The sequence below is a fragment of the Falco peregrinus genome, chromosome 6 (assembly GCF_023634155.1).
Source record: "Falco peregrinus isolate bFalPer1 chromosome 6, bFalPer1.pri, whole genome shotgun sequence".
NCBI lineage: Eukaryota > Metazoa > Chordata > Aves > Falconiformes > Falconidae > Falco > Falco peregrinus.
Window position 1 is genome coordinate 44151134 of NC_073726.1, and position 22216 is coordinate 44173349.

The 22216-nt window shown below is 35.9% G+C and overlaps 1 protein-coding gene across 9 annotated transcripts in view; it reads right to left on the reverse strand.

Annotated features, from left to right (window-relative positions):
• PNPLA8 (patatin like phospholipase domain containing 8) overlaps positions 1–22216 on the reverse strand; it is a 42456-nt gene that overhangs the window by 11999 nt on the left and 8241 nt on the right. For 7 of the 9 annotated variants that reach the window (XR_008747739.1, XM_055807758.1, XM_055807761.1 and 4 more), the window contains 3 exons: positions 17888–18059; positions 13923–13980; positions 11502–11696 (listed from right to left, as the gene is read on the reverse strand). Coding sequence is in view for 8 of the 9 variants with exons in the window: in XM_055807758.1 (XP_055663733.1) it covers positions 11502–11696; positions 13923–13980; positions 17888–18059 (425 nt within the window). In the remaining variant the exon portion in view is untranslated. The other 2 variants (XM_055807763.1, XM_055807760.1) reach the window with 2 other exon arrangements.

Consider the following 22216-nt stretch of genomic DNA (forward strand, 5'->3'; position numbering starts at 1 on the left):
TGCTGATAACACACTGATGTTTTAGTTGATGTTAAGTAATGCTTACCCTAAGTCAAGGACTGATTTCCCGTGCTCTGCCAGTGAGGAGGTGCACAAAAAGCCAGGAGGGGACATTGCCAGGACAGCTGACCCAAAATAACCAAAGGGATACTCCATATCATACAGCATCATGCTCAGTCGAGAAACTGCGGGGAGCTAACCAGGAGCTGCCAGTCGCTGCTCAGGGACTGGCTGGGCATCGGTCAGTGGGTGGTGAGCAGCTGTACTGTGCATCACGTGTTTTTCTCAGGTCTTACTCATCTCTTTTTGTTATCTCTCTTTTCACTACAATTCTTATTATCATCATAATTGCCTTTTACTTTATTTCAATTATTAAACCATTTTAATCTCAACCCACGGGCTTTACCTTTTTCCCCAGTTCTCGTCCCCACCCCACTGGGTGGTCACCCGCAGGAAGCCAGCGAGTCGCTCTGTGGTGCTTAGTGGCCAGCTGGGGTCAAACCATGGTGAGTCAATACTTTGTAAACAGTTATTTAAAACTATGATATTAAAACAAAAACACAGTTTGAACCATACTCTTCACACTGATAGGCTATCATTGCATTTCCTAATTTTGTCAGACTTGAGTCGTGCCTGTTCTAACTGTTCTGTGTAACATCCTGTGTGCTGCACAGTTTCACTTAAAAGATGCTAAACTTTGTGAAGAAAATCTAGCACTGGATGAAGGATCTATAACTTAAGAAAGCCAAGGCTGATATTTGGAAGCTGAGTCTGTTGGCTCCATAGTAACTGCTTCACCTCACTGCCTATGCAGACATGCTTTGCATTTTAGTTCACTTTTACAGACTTGCTCTGTTTACTTCCGTTGTCTTTGTGAAAAAATGGAGACAGAATTAGTACAAAGCTATCAGAGGCTGGGACAAGACAGGCTAAGATTCTGAATGGGCTTTTGAAAAGTATTTTTTAAATTCTATGTTTAAAGTCAAAATAAATATAAGAAATATGCAGATTAAGGATAATGCTTATTGCTTCAAACAAGGAGTCTGAAGAGCTGCTACACTATATAACAAGGGTTACTTCTTAGAAAAATTAAAATAACTACTCAAAAACATTTACTCTAGTTTCCTAAGTTACTAAGTAAAACAGATAAGCCTTGCCTAATCATTCTGTAAAATCATCTCAATACATTTACGGAGGTAGCAGCAACTGTCCTTAGAGTAGAAGACCGGAATAAGAAACTAGCTAGCCTCCATAGTGCTCAGCAGAAATATACTCTCCTTAATACAAAAGTTACATGATTATCCTGTTCTGTTAAATATATACAAAAATGTTTGAAATAGACATTAATTATGGCTCTCCTCTTGTGAATAATCAGTCTGGTCACCATATTACTAGAGAATATAACCACTGAACAGGAGGGTCCCAGCAAGTAAAGGAAATCTTTCCGTCCCTGCACAAACTATTTTGACCCCATAAAATATATAATGTTTTATAAACATGAAACCATTTAATAGAAGTAAAATTGTTTCCTCTTTATCTTGGTGACAAGCAATGGATGGTGGTACCAATATTTCTAACAAATCTCTGCCTGAATGAACAATTTGTTTTAATAGTGGGTCTGATCCACTCTGCTGCATGAGAGATGAATGAGAAAAGATTTTTAAATAAATTAGATTATTTTCCATAAAGTATACAATAATCTACAGTTATCTCTTTATACAAATACTTCACACAATTTATTTAGAAAGATTCACCCTTGCTTCATAATCATGCTAACAGGGATGCTATTGGGTCAACTACATACATTTGTAATGTATTCTGCATTATGCCAATTCCCAGAGGCCTCAACTGGTGACAGATATTAATGCAATCCTCCTATACACCAAATTTCTAACAATTTCAGAATGAACAGATTCCATTACTTAAGGAGAGGCAGCGATGCTCCTTCAGATTCCTGAAATAAGATCTTGTGCTCATTACCTTGTAAGGCTACCTGAAAATTACAGTTTCTATTCCGACACTAGAAAAACCCTAGAACTGTGACAACTGCCTGCTGAAGCACGCACTAAAAAAGGGATTCCCCTTGAACTGGCTAATGGAAAAATTATTTTGGAAAATGTTTGTACAGAAAATGAAAATTAAATGCATTTATATTTATATTACTGAATGACACTAATATTAAAGTTTCCATTACTGATGTCTTTGAGTTTTAAAAAAAATAATCAGAAGGTACATTAACTACATTTGAACTTCTAACACACCAGTTGCAAAAAGAGAACACTATACTGAGATCACATTACATAAAGTAAAACCAAAAATCTAATAAAGTCTGAAGAGCTTCCTGTTCAGTACAACTGTTTTCCCATACAGTTTTTTCCCCTAGCAATCACCAACACCATAACACACTGTTTGCATGTACACAAATGCTTCTGAGAGCTATCAGTATTATTGCTATTATAAGTTAGACATTCAGTAATATATTTTACATTATTTTATCCTACATTAGCCACGCTTGCTCTTGACAGTTCCTTAGAATGAATGGCCAGCGAGGACTGCTAGGTGATTATCTTGAATTAGTAACTCATCCCTGCAGGTCATTAATCCACAGAAAATGACCAGCTGCTCTGAAGACATTAATTCATGGGTTTATGTCACACATGGAAAATGTACTCTTAGACTCTACTGATGAAGATTTGCTAATTTTTAGCAGACATTATAAAAGAAATAATTATTTGGCAATAAAATATATTGTCAGATATTTTACTAAAAGCATAAGCTGTGCAGCACTAATGAATTAAATGAATTCTGCAATGAGTAACAGGACATTGCCAAAACAGGATGTATTTTAACTGGCTCCCAAATGATGAATTGCCTGTCATATTACAAGCAAGAATCACAGTGTGTAACCTAAGAAAAAAAAAACACCTGGCCTGTGGTTGAATCTAGACTGGCCCCAAACACAGGCCCAAACTCAGGTTCTTCATATGCTGTTTGTGAAACACAGGCAAGATTCAAGAGTACAGTTAAAAAAAACCACCCCAAAACAGAACCACCAACCAACAAACACCCGCCCCCCCCCCCCCCCCCCCCAACAAACCAACCCATGGATCTGAAAAAAAAATGCTTCTAGATTCAGATGACACCAGGGTGCTCAAATCTAGAAGATTTGTCCTTTCTGACAAAATTTAAATTAGGAAGCAAGTAAAAAAACTTTGTTTGCTATGACAGAGTGTATCAGACCAAGGAGAAAGCTCTGGTAGTTATATAAAAGAATCATAGTACTATAAAACCTCCACAAGCGAGCAAGAAATCCCAGATCCAGAAATATCCCAATCCTTCTGAAAGCTGACGTTAGATTTTCAAAATTTCAAAATTATTTAAATTTCATTTCCCAAGCTAACAATGGAAATATTGAGACTCAATACATTTTTACATCAATAGCTTGATTAATGTTACTAATATTACTTCTTGATACTAGTTTCACTAGTTGGTCTATACTTTTAGCTGCCACTTATTAATAGAAAAATGGCAGGAAATTCAAAGTCCTTTGAGAAAAATGCAGAAGAGTATGAAGAGTAGTAATGATCCATAGGGAATCCAGGTATATAATCCTCGTATTACTGGATGTATCACTGATAAATGCTACTCAAAACCTGCTAGTCATTCATCTGTTTAAAACTGTACAATAATCAGAATGTTGTAAGCTGATTTTAATTTATAAAATTAAATTTATGACAGACTCCACATTTTTTCATATTCAAATTTCAAAATGAAATTGGATTTCCCATTAACCCCCTTTATTTTTAAAACTATGCAAGCCTCTCAAATTTCTTAATACAGTTTTATTCTTTATTTGTTGACTCAAACATTAGATTTCATTTCATCACAACTGAAACAAAGCAGGTTTGTAACTAAAGGATTTGATCTTAAAATGGAAAAAAAAAGAAATAAAGTGGACTAATTATTGGAGATAATTGATGTGAAAGGTTCAGGATTTGGATATGAACCGCCTAGTATCCACAGTGGTGAGCGAGGGAAGGAGAAAGAACTGAAGGAAAAGTTCTGCATTTTCATGAGTCTTCTAGATTATGAACTACATGCCTAGATGACAACACACAAGATGTGTTTATCAAAGGCAGACAGAAACTGAAACAGAAATTTTCAGATGAAGCAAATCTGGTTTTATAAAGCACCTTACATACCAGACCACTGGAAGCAATGTAGGCTACACAGGAGAAAAAACTGGCTAACCAGATGGGACAACTGCCTATATTTAATGGGGAACTCTTTGGCTGGGACCGTTTTCTATCAGAGCTACTCAACCACTGGTTTGGGGCTCATCCTCTTTATTACTACCTTCTCAGAAGCATGCAACTGCTAATGAAATCTGTTACTATCAAGTTAAGAGGCTTTGCAAATACAAAGGCCTTATTGTAAATACAGAGCAACTCTAAGGAAACCCAAAGGAGATGACACATAGCCAAGCGAAGTGCTCGTAAACACAAAGCTGTGCTCTTCAGAACTAAGTTGGAATCAGACCAACCATGAAAAAGATCCAAGTAGAGCGCTACCACAGTGATTTAAACCACCTATATACGAAGTAGCTTTTGGAAAGGCAACTGTAATTCTCAGCTGTACCTTCCTCTGAAAAATGAAATACATGACACAGTTAAGACATCATCTAGAATAGTGTTCCAGCCTGATTAAATTAACTCTTCTGAATTTTGCTTCTCATTTAGAAATGCTGATTTTGAAACTGGTGTATGATTCAACTTTGCACAATATCTCTTGGGTCACGCCAAAACACGCTGAATAGTCCAGTTTCAAGAAAGATTACTCAAACTACAGCAGGTGCCATGAAGGACCATGAGGATGATCAAGAGAACAGAGTCTATTCTGCAAGATTGAGACAGACTGGCATATTTAGACTAATAAAATAAAAAAAGGATATGAGTGCTTTCTATATACACATCAGAAGGGTAAATACTAGAAGAAGAAAACTTAAACTAGAGAACAGTACTGGCACAGGGAAAATTTGTATCCATTAGCTAGGAATAGATTGAAGAGTGAAGAGAGAAATTTTTTGGCCATGTAAAAATGAAATACCTTCTTGAAATAACCTTCTACATGGGTACCAACAGCAAAGACAGCTTTACATGTTTATGAACTACCGTCTATAATGTAGCTGATGACCATGAGAGGTGCCTGAATTTGGCCCAAGGGAAACTGTTTCATTCTATACTCCCTTATTTTCCCCCCCCTAAGGAAATACCAGCTGAAATAATTCTAAATTCTGTACCCAAAAAATCTAAAATACATTTGTTACTAAGAACAGCAGTGTAAATATACCCCCCGTAAAATAAACATTGTGAGGTAAAGAATCTGTGAAGAGACTGCCAGCCAATTTGGGATTTGCAAAATTAACACTATAGATTAATCCTTGCATTGAAAGAGGAGCTCAGTACAGGAAATAGGGCTTAGACATTGTGCCCAGTTCGACTAATGGCAATGCACTGGGTACTGGACTAAAAGACTTTGTGCACATTTTGGTGAAAATTATTTCTACCACAGTACTAAAGTACTAAGTACTAAGGTACTGAACAAGAGGGCTGTTTCTTGAACTACAATACAGAAGGCAAATTAGAGGCTGGACAGCAGCTGACAAAGCATGAAGTGATTGTTTGCATTAAGTGTCAAACTGGTATATATCGTAAATAAGCTTTCATTTACAGAAGAGGTAAAAGCATATCCATTGTCCCACTACATTCTTAGGCTTTTATTTGCAACGAATATCACAAGGCTATTTCGTATGGAAATATGGCCCCGTTCGAATCTGTAGTAGACAGACAGACAACCTGGGAAAATAAGAATTACAAACTATCAAGAACTGACGGTAGATTGTTCTTTTTAATCTAAGAAATGGTGGCTGGTAACATCGGAACTTGAGAGCAGCAACCTAGATTGTCTGTATGGAGATTACTGAATTGATTCAGTTCATGATTTTTCACTATACCAGCCTCCTCTGACTTTACAAGATTAGTTTTATAGCGAGTATTAGCTGGTAAACAGTGTCACTAAAGATATATGGACTCAGAAGTCTAAGCAAAAAAAATAAATATCACAGATCTCTGGGGTATGAGATTTGGTTTTTTTGAAAAGAAACTGAAAATTACAAAGCAAAGAGAGAAAGAAATGCATGTATCCATGTAGTCAACACATTCCCGTAAATTCTCTCTTCCTTAAACAGTAGGCAACACCGCCTTGAAGGCTGTAGGAAAATGTGTATGGCAACAAGCAGACTGAGAAACAAAGAAATATTTGTTTCTATCATTGTGAGAACAAGATACACCTATTAAACCGCAGTCTGTATAAGCTCTAGTGTATACTGATCACCATGGCATATCCTAAGAATGAAAAGAACTTCAATGTGACCTATATTCTATGTCTTCTTAGAGCCTGGGAAGCACTCTTGAATCTAATTTTAAAAGCTACCATGTAAAACCAATTAGGGTAGGATCCACTAAGCGAATCACTTTTGAAGGCCTCTCCTGTAACAAGCTACACAGATAAAACGGCTTTACAGATTTATTGCCTCATAAAAGGAAGGGAAAAATTTGAAAAATGTAAATAAACTGTATATTACCTTTCTTAATGAAGGTGAGACTTGTAAATTTTGTTACATCGTTTTATTTCAAGGTTGCACTCCCACCATTCATCCTGTTACACCTGCACTATTAAAACTCCACCAATAGATTAACTGCCAGTTTAATTGCTTTGCTATCTGATCTTGCTCAAAGAAGAGAGGATTATTTGAACACTACTGTGAAGTCAACACCAGCATTTTCATAAATGGAACTGTAATGCAGACATGAAATCATGGGAAGCTATCAAGAAAAAGGTAATCAAGTCCTTTGTATTGAATTGACTATACTTTGAGAAAAAACAATGGCTCTGTTAAACTCACCACCACAGCCACCACCCACAGACAATCCCTGCTGCCCCTTTTAATTAATCCTGCGGGAAAAATTTAGGTTTTGCTGTAAAACCTAGTAAAAGTCTGCAAAATGGTTTTGTTAAATCTTAAATTGCTCTTTTAATTAATTGGTAATTTTCTCAGCATACTGTACTGTCTGCTGAAGCAACGTTATTGAATATCCCAAACGCTTTTCACACTACAGGGTGAGAAAAAAAAAAAAAAAGGAAAAAAAAAGAAGAGGCATAGATGCAAGAAACACTACCCCACCACAGGAAGTGTATGTGTGTGTGGAGTCACTGGTTGTAACAAGACTGGGGAGAGGTTAAGAGCCCCCCGTGCTTCATAAATAGATTTTAAAATAAAAAAGCAGACGTGGCTATACAGCTTCTATATTGTAACATCATGACTTCTCTCTTGACTCACACAGTTCCTGGAGAAGCATGTTACAGGGATTAAATCCTTTTGAATGTTAATGTGTTCCTCTTTTGAACCACAAAGAATATTAATCCTCCCCCCTCCCCCCCATCTACTAACAGCTGCACTGTTTTTTCCTACTTAACAGAGTGGAACCAGATAGCATGGCACTATTGACCTGAATGTAAATATTGCTGTTTGGTTTTGAACTGCTTACTTTTTGCAGAAATCTAACAAACCTGGCATCAGCTTATCTGCAGCACAAATGAGAATAAATGTTGAGGCACCTAGAAACTTTTTTCTAAACAATTACATCAGAAGAACTGTAAAAATAATTTATTACCTTATTTAAAAAATGAACACACTTTATAATCCCCTTGAACATTTACAGTGACTAGCACAGGAAATCAGACTGGAATGTTCCCAGAGAAGGGGCACAAATACACATGCATATGTAAATATATAGATTATGGAAAAGTGAGTGTTAAAGCAAACAGCTACAGTTCAGGCATGATTCCAGCATATACATCTAGAGTCATACATAAAATCTTTATGAATTATTCTGAACTCTATGCATAACTCTCATTCAAGTACTTTATATGGTTTGCAAAGGGACTCCAGTTTCAAAAAAAGCTAGATAATGTAATACAAGAATATGCAGGCTGACAAAAAAAAATATCCACTGAATTTCTATTATTAAAATAAGTATTTTCACACATTGAAGAGTCCTAAGTCAGATCAATTGCCAGAGTGCTTTTCATTTAGATTTCAATGTATACCTAACAGATAAGCTAATACAAAACCTGGTCTCTATATATAAACCTTTAGAGTCCCAAACTTCAAAGCCAGGAAGGAAATCTCATTATTTACACTATTTGGAATTTTCAGACATGCTACATTTTCACATTTTCACCATCTCTATTTTTTGAAATATTTAGAAATATCAACACTGCAAAAGCATATTATATATAAATTAGTAAGAAACTAGCATAGTTTATGTTGAGAAAAGAGATTATGCTGATTAATTAATAGAAGTTTCCAATCGGTTAAAAAAAAATCCTTAAAAGACCATTCTTTCTGACACTGTACTACAATACTTAAGCCTTTGGCATAAATTATTATTTACAATTAATGTGTACTTGCTGATGTAGTTTTCAAAAGTCATGGTACTATTCAGAATGTCCATCAGTGTTAAGTTTCATTTATTTCTGTAGTTCAAAACCAGCCCAACCTGTTGGACAGTGTACAGGCTTAAAGTGCTGTGACAGAAAAGAGCAAATATCACCATATAAACTACAAACATTGGTATCATACATGACTCGGCTGAGGAACTTAACGTGACAATTGCAGTACATTTCTAGAATAAAGATGCTTAACAAAAATCTTCTCTCTCATATATACGATATGAGTTATAACTAAGGATAAGAGTGAACATACTTTAAAAATAATCACAAATATATTTTAAACAGGAAAATGACTGCATTTAGGATTTTATTTATTTAAAAATATATTTATGTATATGTATTCCTTCCAATTAATCTTGGATATTTTAACAGAGATAAAACTCCAGATTACCTTGCATTTTCCACTGAGGTATCATTACACCCAAAAACGTAAGGGTAACAGTCTGCTGCATGCGTGGAGGCTCTTACCCCATGGTTAAAACAAGGCAGTTCAAGGTAGCTTAAGCGTGCAGTGGTAGATTTATAATCCAAGATAGAAATCTGCCTGAAGATAGTTATGTAGCATTTCCCATGCAGCACCTTGCTAGCCAGCTGTCCATTAAAAAACCAAGCACAACCCCCCACTGAATAGTGTTCTAAGAAAAGTGTAATCTGGGGAAAGAAAAGCATGAGACACATGAAATGTGACAAACTTTGGGTTCTAGAAGAATTCAGAAGTGTTTAAATATCATGCTTGGGTAGAAGGGAGATTTTCAGATGATATGGAAGTTAAAGTCAGAAAATTTAACATCTAGTTCTAATACAATAAATAGTTTTAGTACTGAAAACATGTTTAGTTTTTTATGGCTTACAAAGGCAAACCACATCCTAAGTCCTTGTTTTCTAGTAATTAAAATACATCAAATACAAACGAATGGCAAGTTTGTGGAACCGTGTTGGTTAAGATCATATAAAAAGGCTCTGTCCAACGACACTGGAGTAAGGAAAAATGAACTAGACTTCATTCTAGTTCTGTGTGTGGGAGAATGCTGGATCTGATCTCTGTTACCACTAATCATGCATTCTCTAGTCTGGTAAATTTGACTTAAATATGGATGAAATAAATACCCACCTTACTGCATTTCACACAAGTCTGGCAATCCAGAAATTATGTTAAGTAATTGTGTAAGCACTGTGTAGAAGTTAAAAATCATGTTGCTTATTTAGATATTCTTCATACAGAAGCATAGACAGATTTTGAGGTACTCTCAATTCAAGGAAAGAGGGGGTGGAAAGGTGAGAACAGAAAGAAAAGTGCTTCACATTGCTTAACACTGACCATTCAAGCAGTTAAGGAGCAGCTTGGAATAGCTCCAAAGGCTAAAGCAGCTCCCCTTCCAGTTTTGCTTGGCCAGATGGAAGATGAACACATTTCAGGATTTCAAGCAGTGATTAGGCTTGCAATACCTGATGTGTCACTCCATTTTTAGCTTCAATAAAACCCCAAAACCTTATTTGCTCATTTCAGGTAGAATCTGATTAAAATGTTTTGGGGATAACAAAATGTATCACTTCAGGGAGGCAGGGTGGGGGGGAAGACCGTAAACAAAAAGGGGAAACAAACAAGAATAAAACGGAAGAACTCTCAGAATCTGGTTGATGTAGTAACACCATCCCGCCCTCCATGGGAACCCTTCCCCTTCACCCCACAACTTCTGTAGAGCTTTGACATAACTAAATATAATTATTCCATCTCCTTATAAATGTTAATTCAAAATACAGAAGTATGCTGACTTTTTCCAGATTAAGTTATAGCTGTTTCTCTGTATCAATGACTCTGTTTATTATCTCTTCATCTGATCATTTTTTCATTGTTTCAATTTATACTCCTTATTTATCTGTTAAACTTCACTATTACTTACACACATTACAGTGCTAACGAGATTACACAGCCTTATAGTGGACACCATGAGAAATCCTGTATGTGATCCTGGTACATCTTATTACCCAAAACATGCTGTTACCGCTTTGTTAAGACTAGTGCCATCATATGAATTAATACATGGAAGTATAATAGATGCTTTCTTTAAATTTAAGTGATAGAATCCTATGCTGTCTTTGTTGCAGGTCTCGGGTTCAGTCACCTTTTGTAGTCATTGATGCCACAGATCCGTACCAGATCTTTTAAAAAGACATACTAATAATTTTAAATTAGTATGTACTGGAAGGGTTCTTTTAAAACTCTTGAGAATTGCAAAACAGTTAAGGTGAACTAGAGGACAAGAACACAATGGTTAAAAAACTATTAAAGAAAATAATTTGCTTTGCTCTTTACTAATCAGGGTCACCAACAGAAGCTATAATACAGTAACGTAGCATACACTGTTGACAGGAAAACTTGCTTTATCCTCAAGGGAATTTCTTTTGCAGTTGTCCTGAGTTTAATCTTACTGCCATTTCTTACTCTTCTTACTATCTCAGAACCAGGGTAGAGCTTAATATGCTATCAATGGAAAGAATTAAAAGCAGACCATAAACTGAAATTATGCACTAATAAAAGGAACACTGAAATACAAAGATTTTTTCACACTAAAATATTGTTAGATTTTCAGTCACACCATCTGCTTAGTGAAATAATGCTCAATGAAATACCAGTTGTAAGCAGGAAGTCAAAGGCAATTTACAACTCATATAAGGTTTCCTGCCAGGCAGAGAAGAAAAGAACAGCAGAAGAGCTTAAGTTTGCACTGAGAAGACTAAGATTTTTAAGCCTATTCCCCTTCTAGTTCTATAAGGGCCACACAAGCTAAAAATTTCCCTTCTTACCCATGGTTGTCCTAGATTTCCTTTCTTCTACCAACGTACTTGTTCAGTTCTGATTCAGAAATTCAGTCTTTTTTCTCAGGTATAATATTGGAAAATACTTACTAAAGGAGATTTCAGCTTACCTGATGAAGATCGTTGCCCAAAACATATTCCTGAAAGTAACCTGGTGCAGCAGATGATGCTCTGATGGCCTGCCACAGTTTATACTGACAGCCTCCAATATAATGAGACTTGACACCAGGAAGGTGATTGTAGTTTCTAAAAACAAATGCTTTCAGTGGTGTTCCTCTGTTCACAATGGTGCTTACTGCAGCTACCTAGTGAGTTAGGAGAAACAAAAGCAGTTATATATGATGATAAAAACAGTTACACGAGAAAGACAGCTTCTGCAATATGAAATTCAATTGATACAGTAAATGTGTCTCTGGAATCCTACTCGGTTCATTGTTTATTTACTTTTTTTTAAACGCCTAGCTAAATTTTAAAAAGTGAAAGAAAAAGAAACAAACCAAAAAAACATCAAACTCGTTCCAGAAAATGCTATTTTTAACATGAAATTGTTTCCACTGTCTATATTCTGTTTCTACCAATATCTACCCACTGATATTTAAACAAAAAGCTAGTGTCATGTATATGATAAAATGTTTTGCCTTTACGAATAGCAGTTTGTTCTCAAAAGTCTGTAACCAGCAATGCAACAATGCCATTAAATACAAATATTGGAAACATCAATCAGTTTCTTTCTCCAAGTAAATGATTACTTAATATTGCAACCTCAATTAAAGGATTTCAGGGAGAATCTCTCCCAAATTAAAACCCAAAAGAATCAAACATAAGTTTTCAAGGTTTTCTGTAAGGACACTGAAGCATCATTAACAAAAATTACATATGTAAATGTAAGCGAAAAGCCAAAATGGTACTTCCATATAACAAAGTGTATGACTGCAAAAAAATTGTATCTTACAGATTTAATCACATGAAGTGAGAGTACCTATAGTTACAACCCAGTGTTAGAATGTGCAAGACCTTTTGATGATGATGCACCCAGCCTGGCTGGCACTGTCAGAACAATACTCTTCAGCAGCCAAATGGGTGTCCAAGTCTATTTCATTTACTATTTTACAGAGTATAGTGTTTTTGTGAAACATTACTAACACCACTAGCAGCTGACGCTGTGATACCACTGTATTCATTTCAATTCTTCAGCTACCTAAGATACACCATTTAATTCACAGGAAGTCTATCCTTACAGAAAACAAAAGTAAAATTTCTATATGACAATGCAGAAGCAACACACGTGCATGATTTGTACTCCACCATTTCATGAAGGAAGTTTCCTCTTTTTGTCAAAAGGAAGGTTTGTTTTTAAATACTACTAGAAGCAGTAAGAAAAAAAACCTGGAAAACTTAATAGAAAACTTATCAAACCAATGCTTGAATTAATTTTTGGTAATACTCATATACACTTCCTACTTCATGATACAGTCTAAGCTGTAAAGCGCTGAGCATCTTCTGGAAAAATCCATCTTGCCATGAATTTGACAGCAGCACAGCATAAAACTGCACATTTTATTTTGATTTTGCTGTGCCTTGTAAAGAGTGCCACCACTGCCAGTGCTACAAAGCCATTACTGGGAATAGCTAGTTTCAACTCTATTTATATTCACATTTTATTACTGAAGAACATGGAAGGAAGCCAAAGATCCCAGTTCAAAGATAACTTTCAAGTCAGCATAGGATAGCTTCTCTCTCAGAAAGCAGCATACCACTCCAGCCTTTTCATGTCCTTGTTTTAGATATGGACTGGGAATGCAGTCAGTCAAGCTTGTGTTTCTATGTTTAGAAAAATGTGAATATCTTCCATTTAACAGTAAAGCACGGAATATAGTACTATGACACCAAAACACCTGTTAATTACAGATTGTTTTGAAATACATGCTATTATATTTCTCTTCTTTCTTCACACCCTATTTTTCACCAAAAATAAAATACCCATGCTTTCTCATTTTTCACTCACGTGCTGCTGCTGTACGTAACACCCCTCCAATTAATTGGTGCCCTTTATATCATACAGGAAAAGCAGAGATCTTGGGGCCTATGAATGTGACTGGAGAAAACCTGGTAATCCAGATAAAAGTAAGAAGAAACCCTGTTCTGTCACTACACAGTAACTCTGACCATCGCTGACACAATACTCCAGATACTAGGATCTCCAGATACTAGAATGCTCTTATACGAAAAAGCAAACTTTGCACAACTTCAAGAAGTTGACCTAGTATTTCTCTGCTAATAAGCTTTTTAATATCTCTGAAATATTCTAAGTTAAAGTATTACATTAAAAATAGGAGAAATTGCTGCAAAAGTTTTATAACCTAATAAATTTTTATCCTTTAAAAGCACAGGTTATCTCACAGAAGCTTGGAGAGCTAATCAATACTCATGCTGTATAACCAATATCCTTCCAGGGATAGTACTCTTACTCAGAACTCTTAAAATTGCTTGTAGAATACACAACAGTGTTTACCTTAGAAAACGGTACTTACCTTTGGACATTTGGAATTTCTTGCAGTTTCAATCATAAGATTTGAGCCCATTTTTTCTCTACAAAGAAGGGTAAAAAAAAATGAGAATACTCCATAGTATAGCATTCAGAAAAAGACATATATTTTTATCATACTTACTTCTGAGAACCTGGCATTTAATAGAAACAATCCTTGGAATTCACTTTAATAACCAGATTTCTACAGTTGACTTCAATGGATCAATATTTCAAAGCTTCTAGGCTGTTGCAAATAAGTCTGAAAAGTGAGGTTTGGATTCACTCACTTCACCACATACTTAACCACAAATCATCAGGATTACTCAACTACCTTGTGACAAGAAAACGGAGTACTTTCCAACATTTAAGAATCAAAAGAATCAACACTTTGTTAAGTGGTTTTATAGTAAAGAAAATTACTATAATGAACTGTTATGAAAACAAAAGCTAAGGAAAGAAAGATGCCACTCTACATGATTTATGCCATTCTACATGATTCAGAAGAAAGTTAAAACATCTACATGTAATCTTCCATAACAATAATTCAATATGCATTTAACACCCCTTTCTGAAGTGGAATCTTTTCATACACATACATTTTTATAAATCTGACAGTGAAATCACATGAGTGGTCAACACTAATTTATCATCACATCAGCATTAGGGTCAGTATTCTAATTGCCAACTAGAAGGTAGCTCTCCTGCCTAATGCAGCAGACTGAAAGATATCAGCGTATCAGCCAATAATCTCATACTGGCATCTATTTCAACTTCAATTAGCTTACAGTAAAGATAATTTTCTTCCTTCCCTTGAGCATAGACCACACAAACACATCTACCTTATTCTGCAAAAACTGTTTTCAGTATTGTCACACTTAAGTAAGGTGATTCCATGTGGTGCTGTTAGCAGATCATCCATCTATAGCTGACACTACTGTTGACAGTAGGTAGTAGCGCTCTCACTGTTAAAAACAACACCTTAATCTAGTCAGGTCAGAAGATAAAAGAAGCTTTAAATGCTACAATAGCTGTAGTCCTCAATGCAGACAGTAAACTGTATTTGGAAGTAGGACAATTTACTGTTCCACTAGTGGGTATCTGTGCTTGAAGGAAGCCTGTGTACATGTCCTTGAGAGGGAAGACAACAGCTTCTGGTCCTATGATTGAAGACTGCTGCTGACACAGCTTTTACATCAATAATGCTGTTTTACTTTATTTTTTCCAATAAATGCATTAATTCCAGTCTCAGAGTCACCAGCTAGAAAGGGAAGATTGCCATCTGCACTCAACAGCTGATCACAGAAGGAGACGAAGGCACACAGAACCATGAAGTAGGAATATACAGAAATAAGATGAGATTGACAGAGGCGAGATATGACAGGCAGGTCCTAAGTATCTGTATTAGATATTTTTTCCCAAACCCTGAACACAAAAGGTAAAAAACTGCACAAGCAAGATCTACTACTTAATTATAGGAATTGACAAATAATTTTCCCACATGCTGTTTCTCATGAAGGCCAGGAACCGATGCTTTAGAGTAGGTACACAAAATCCCTTAAACAACTATGCAACTTTAGACATTAAGGTGTAAAGAGAAAAGTTTAGCATCAGCTCCAAGTTTATTTAAATTTTGTTTCTTGCAGTAATACTGTAATTGCATATTATATGAATGTCTTTGTCAAGCCTCATTGTTCAATTATTTTCTTTACTGAAGTCACAACACAATTAATTCCACCATTCATTCACATACTGTGTTAAAAGAAGTGTCTCATGATTTTGATTTTATTGAATAGTCCCTAGTCCTTGAAGAAGGGATAAGAATGCTAATTCTTAAGATCCCTTACTATCTCAAATTATGGCTTTAACTTGTCTGCCCTTCTTTTTCTTTTTGTCTGGAGCGACTAACTGGTATAGAATGTTGCGCGTCTAGTCACTGGAGAGCAGTCTCCGTTTATACTTCAATTTGTGTAACAATACTGGTTTGAAGTTTTGTTATTTCTAAGCTCAAACACATGCATTATCCGTTTTCCTACCAACAGGGAACACGTTGCTTTTATCCTACCCTCTATACAGTGCTTGACTGCTTCTCAAGATTACAAATTCCCAGTAAAACTTGGAACTATAAGCCACGTTCTTCTTACAACTGCAAATCAATATAACATGACTGATGTAGAGTAAGTATAATTTTCTGCACAAAGTAATAAAACTGATTAAAACCAGTCCTCAAATTGCAATTCAGGGAATACACAAGAATAGTTAAAATAAACATATACATAAGACACAAAAATCAATTCCCTACAGCGCTCAGAATAAAAAGTTAGTTAAAATAAGCTGTCATTTTGTGAAATTGAATTTATAATATGCCTTATGAATGCATGCAAAATTAGCTTAATTATTTTCAGCAAGAATACTTTCAATATCACAGTAGGGCTAAATGTATGTTGCATGCCTATATCTCGCACACAGATAAACTACTTCAAGCAAGGCTGACAAGTCTACTGCCATTTAAACAACAAAAAGCCACCCAGAATAAGTAAAGCTTTTAAACTGAAACCAAAACAAAGCAGCTTTCCCATGGAATGACTGAAAGTTAGAGACCTGACATTCCTATTGCCATACAGAAATGCTCTATAACCTTTCAGTTCCCTTTGTTCTAGGCTACCTCTCAAGGAAGCCTGCAGGAATCCCTGCTTTTTCAGTAAAATGTTCTGTAGGCATAGCACCTCCCTTCAACAATGCAGAATTAGGTCAAGAAAAAGTAATTTGTTGTCCACTAAAATGAATTTTTTTTTTTTTGTGAATAATAAAGTAACTGCCTGCATTCTGTCCATTGCACAGGAGCAGAGTGCTTTACCTCCCTCATGTGTTACATGTGGCTGCAAAAAAATTAGCATTTTAATTAAAGGCATTTAAAATACTTTCACATGAGGCAATTCTGATTTTCACATAACTCTTTTAGTTGGGCAGGAAAAGAAGAAAAGCAGAGAAAAATCCCTTTTCTAAAAAAAGAGGAACTCAAATATCTGAGAAAAAAAAATAATTATATTAATTTTTTAAACACATTTATTCCTAAATATATATGAGAGCACAGAGAAGTGGTGCTTGGAAGCCTCTCTCCACTTCAGCAAAGTAGTGAGATGCTTAAAACTCAAGCGGCACAAGTATTTCTGCTATAATCTCTAGAAAAAACTCTTCCAATCTCATAAAACACATTAATCATGTTGCCAAAGGAACATGTCATTACCTATCCAAAGAAATTTTTTACTATTTTTCATTTGTTCTCAGAGAAGGTTGTTTCAGTTCTTTCGGTAGCAGTTTCCCAAAAGCTGGCACTATGACATTCATTTGCTAAAAAATTTAAAGAATGGAACTATCAATACAAATAAAGATGAATAAAACTAAGTAATAAAACTGTAATATCGTAATTCCTTTCAATGACTTTTCCTGAATATCCATTTTATGTGTTTGTATGCAGATCTATGAAAAAATACCATTTCATTTGGAACTCTTGACACAGCGAACAATTTTTCATTGCAATCCTTACAGCTCATTTCCCTTTTCAAAGAAAGGGGCAATGGACAAAACTCCTCAATATAGCAGCTAAAATTAACCCCCCCTACTACAGCACACTATTTCAGCTCTCACCATGTTTCGTATAAGAAAAAAGGCGCACCACGTGGCTAAGTCCAATTTGTAGATCTACAATGAGTCAGATCAAGCAGAGCTGGCAAGCATACAGGATTATAATCAGAAATCATGCATTAAAGCTTACTTTATTCCCCAGAAAGAGGTATCATTACATTAAGGGCTTTCAACGTTTTGGTAAATATGAAAATGGCTATTTCAAAAAGAATAAGAGCATATGGTAATCCTTTCTAGTTTTTAAGAATTTGCTTACCAGTGAAACAATACAAACCCAAAGGCTCTCAGACATACTAATTACTTTTCACCTGATCATTTGTTACTTACTTGAGCATTTTTTCCCATATATCACTGTCATAGAAGGCATGGCTCCAACCCATTTTGACTGTTCCAACAATGACATTCTGCTTAAAAACATCTGATCCTAACTTGCGATACAGTTCCTCACAGTCATCCAGAGGAATATGGAACAACCCCAACATAAAAGCTAGTATCGCTCCTGAAAAAGAAATATTTTGAATTGTAAAACATAGCCTGGAGTAAAATTATAGATTCCCATTTAATGTAGTTCATAGGTTAGCAGAATATCTATCTTGAAAAGGGAAGATCAACTGATATTTATATCACTAAATTCCTGTTCAGAGATCACAAACTATGCCTTAAAAGGACATAAACAAGACAGGAGAAATCTACTTTCAAAGACAAAACTAGAAGTTGAAAAATGGCATTATCTCATTATGCAGATTTCATCCCTGCAAACAAATATATGGCAGAAGGCAAAATGAATCCATTGCTTTATTTGGAAAGAGAAATTAGTAAGAAGAATCTATGCTGTGGTATTAAAAATATATTTGGAGCATTACTTGCTATCTGGCAAACTCTGAGTCAGTAAAGAAAAATTCTAAGAAAATTCTGTAAAAAGAAGGGAGCTTTGAGTAGTTCAGAATACATTTGGTTGCAACCATTTACAATTAGTTATTCATACACACTGCCATCTAGTGTGTGCCTAAAAAAATTATGACCTACCCTTGAAGGAACAAAATCCAAAAAGCACGGTTGCAGAATACCACAAAATGGACTGTGGAAAAATACAATTAATGCATCGCTACAATTCTTAGATATATTAAACTGAAAGGGACATATACAAACTTGAAATCCAACTGTGTAATACTGTGAGGACATGTAACAAAGCATTAGGAATAATTAAAACACATTTTTCCAATTTGGAAAAGAAAATACATTTTAACAGGAGTAAATTCTTGTAATAGATTACGAATAAAACACATATGCAGAAAGAACTACATAAAGAAAGTTACAGGTGGCTTAAAGGAAAAGTTACTTCCAAGCTTCTTTTGCTCTCACAAACTTACCACGACAGCTGAGTGTCAGTGGACTGATGGTCTCAATTTTTTGAAATGCAGCACACATGCTTGATATAACCTGGGCCTACCTGACAAAAACCTTCATCAAGAGACCCTTACTTGATTGCCAAATCACCAAATGCCTGTATTCAACATAAACATCTACCAGCAGAGAAACACCATTTTCTTGAGTCATGCAAATCTTCTTCTACCTTCTTTCTTCTTTTTCTTGTAACTCTCCAGCACCAATTCTACAATATAATGCATTTTCTATTTTGGTGAACAGTTTCAAAGACAAAGAGTCAAAATTCATACCAAATGCAAATTCATTTTCACTTCACCTCATAAGAAACAGCACCAAAACCTGCAGTCTGCATCAGCACACATGGCAGTAGATAATACCAGAGTCAAGGTACACATTTAAAGGGCTCTGCTGAAACCTGCTGGTTGGTAACCAACCCCCACAGGGGAGTAAGGTCAAAATCCAAGATACAGTGCAGGCTCTTGCTAGATGGCCTAGTGAAAAAAAGTTTCTGATGCTTCCATTACATCCTGCTCTGTATCACAGACACCTACACTCCACCACCATCTCACCCTTGATGCCCAACAACAAGAGGAAAAAAAAACCCCTCAATAAAACCTAGGAGGCTAAGGAGCCTATCTTGAAGAGCACAGGGATACAGCTGCCTAACAAGACACAGTACAGTCAAGAATGTAACTTGAAAGACAGAAGTATTCCTTCTTTATTCAGTACTAGTAAGACTTCAACTGAAGTGCTGTATCTGGACCCGAATGACATTCTTCAAAAAAGATGTGGACCAATTGTGTAGTTTTTCTTTTTTTCAAAAGTCCCTCAAAAACAATCACAGGTGAAGAAAATCGGTCTGTAAGGAAAGTCTGAGTAAATATGCTATGACAAAAGCCTTTAAAAGAACAGAAGGCTGCTGCTGCAAAAAAAAAAGTAAGATTCAGTTATCCATGTTCCTGAGTAGTCAGGACAAGAGCAAACAAATTTGAACTCCAACAGAAGATCCGCGTTAGTGATTTGGATTTTTTTTCCCCCAAAATGTAGACACTGGAGCACTAGCACAGACTTTCTGAAGAAGTCTGACATGATTCTTAGGAAATTGCCAATAATGAAATACACACAGCTGATCCTTCCCCTTGGGAAATGAGATGATGCTCCCAGCAGTATGATACCATGACTTGACTTATTCATGAGTTCTCCTGAAAAAAATTTTCTTCTATCAGGAATATTTTCAAAATGCATTTCAGAACCGGAAAGACAACACGGGTTAAAACAAAACAAAAAAAAATGTCAACAGACAGATGCCAGCTTTGTTTAAGGAGGCTTCTCATCTGCAAATGGCTGAAGGCTGCAAGAATACACTGGGGCACTAGCCCTATGCTGTTTTTAACAGCTTGGGAGGAGTATTTTGGGAGAATATCCTTATGTAAAGTCTTTATGCAAACTTCACATACATCCAAAACTGATGATCAAAGATACCAGTACAATTCGGATGTAATAAAATGCACTGGAAAACAATATGCTTAGAGAACCTTTGATACCAGTATGACAATGATTGAATTCCTCATATGATGCATCTGAATGCCACTAACTATTAGCTCAATATAGAAACTCAGGTAAAAAAAACAACCTGTATTTTTATAATTCTTGGAGGAGACCACCACATTTGAAAATGTTGTAGAGTATGCACTTTGCCTGTTCACGTACTCTTGATGTTACTAACTGCTCCCTGTGACTGAATTGTAAGCGCATCACTATTAGTATCTTTAACATCTTTAATACACTGGGAGACTGCAGTAGCAGTGAAAAGAACATACAAGCCACATTCACAGCGTATCTGCAATGGGTTAAGAGCTCTGCACATCTACGAAAGCATGTCATACTCTAGAAAACAGTGATAATCACCCTCACAGAATTCCTAGCAGCTCAGCTCATGGGGCAATGGCACTTCCTCCTCTCAACTGCCTTTTTTTCATCTTTGGATTTTTGCATGGAACAGACAGTAAAGAATTTACATCAACTTAGTTCCCGATAAAAAAAGTTCAGTAGTCATCACCGTGTTGCATGTGCTTGCAGATTTTCTGGTACTTCCATACCCAGATATAGATCTCAGCAACAAGCAAGTGACCTAAGTATGCAGGGCCCATCTCTGCATCATCACAGTGATCTTTCCCTGGGACTGCCTGCATTTACACCCTGTGACAACCAGTGGAAAGAAGTACAGGGAAGCTAAATTACAAAGGTGGACTCTGTGATGCTAATTCACAGCAAACTGGTTATTTCTAAACCTCAAAAGGCAAAACAGCTAAATGATACTGAGAGATGAAAAGCAGAGCAGAAAAAAACCCAAACCTGCACAAGAGGCACCCTTCAAGCCATTTAATACATCACTTTTGTAAACCACAATTCATCCAACTGCAAGCTTCTGCAAAACCTATTGGCATAAGAACCACCGACACAAACGGTAATGGCACACCGCTAGCACGTGCTGACAGGTAAGTATAACCTCTCGCATCCATGTCTTGTCACTTACTACTGCAAGCTGGACTACTGCAGACAAAAACCTGGTAGTGTAAGCAAAGCTTAAAAGAACACGTTAAGTACTTACGAATGGTTACAAACCCCCAAATCTGGTGAAGAATTAAGAATAAAATTAGTTCTTATCAGAATAGTGGAATTAAGAACAGCAGCCCTCTCCATCAAAGATAATATGTCTTTATTATGATTGAAGGAGACATTAGAGAAGTGTTTTGTAGTGAAACTACCTTCCAAAGAAACAACCACGTACTGCAAAATTAACTAACATGGGATTTTTTTCAAAGACTATTAAAAATTTAAAGCAAGGAACTATATAAATCATGCCTGTAAACAAATTCTGTCTAGTAGACCTAAATATTCTCCTCTTCTCTATTTTGGACCTATTAAGCAAATCTCTGGAAACACACACATTATAGCTTCTCATGGTGATCTGCATTTAATGTTATTTCTCAATTAAACTGTATGGAAGATAAGCATAGGGCGTAAAAAAGTGAAGAACGTGGGTTTCTAAAGGAAATTGAGCTATTGAACAGCTGCATAACTCTTATGTTAGAAATCAGCATTATGCTGCTACTGTCTAGCATAATTTCTGAAACAGATGACTCTTTTTAAAAGAACCTTATGCTTCTGAGTTTCTCACTTCCTAGGGAGGCGTAACTTATCAAGGAGTCACAAGAGTAATTAAGAGTGGGAGGGACTTCTAAAGGTCACCTAGTCCAACCTTCAGTT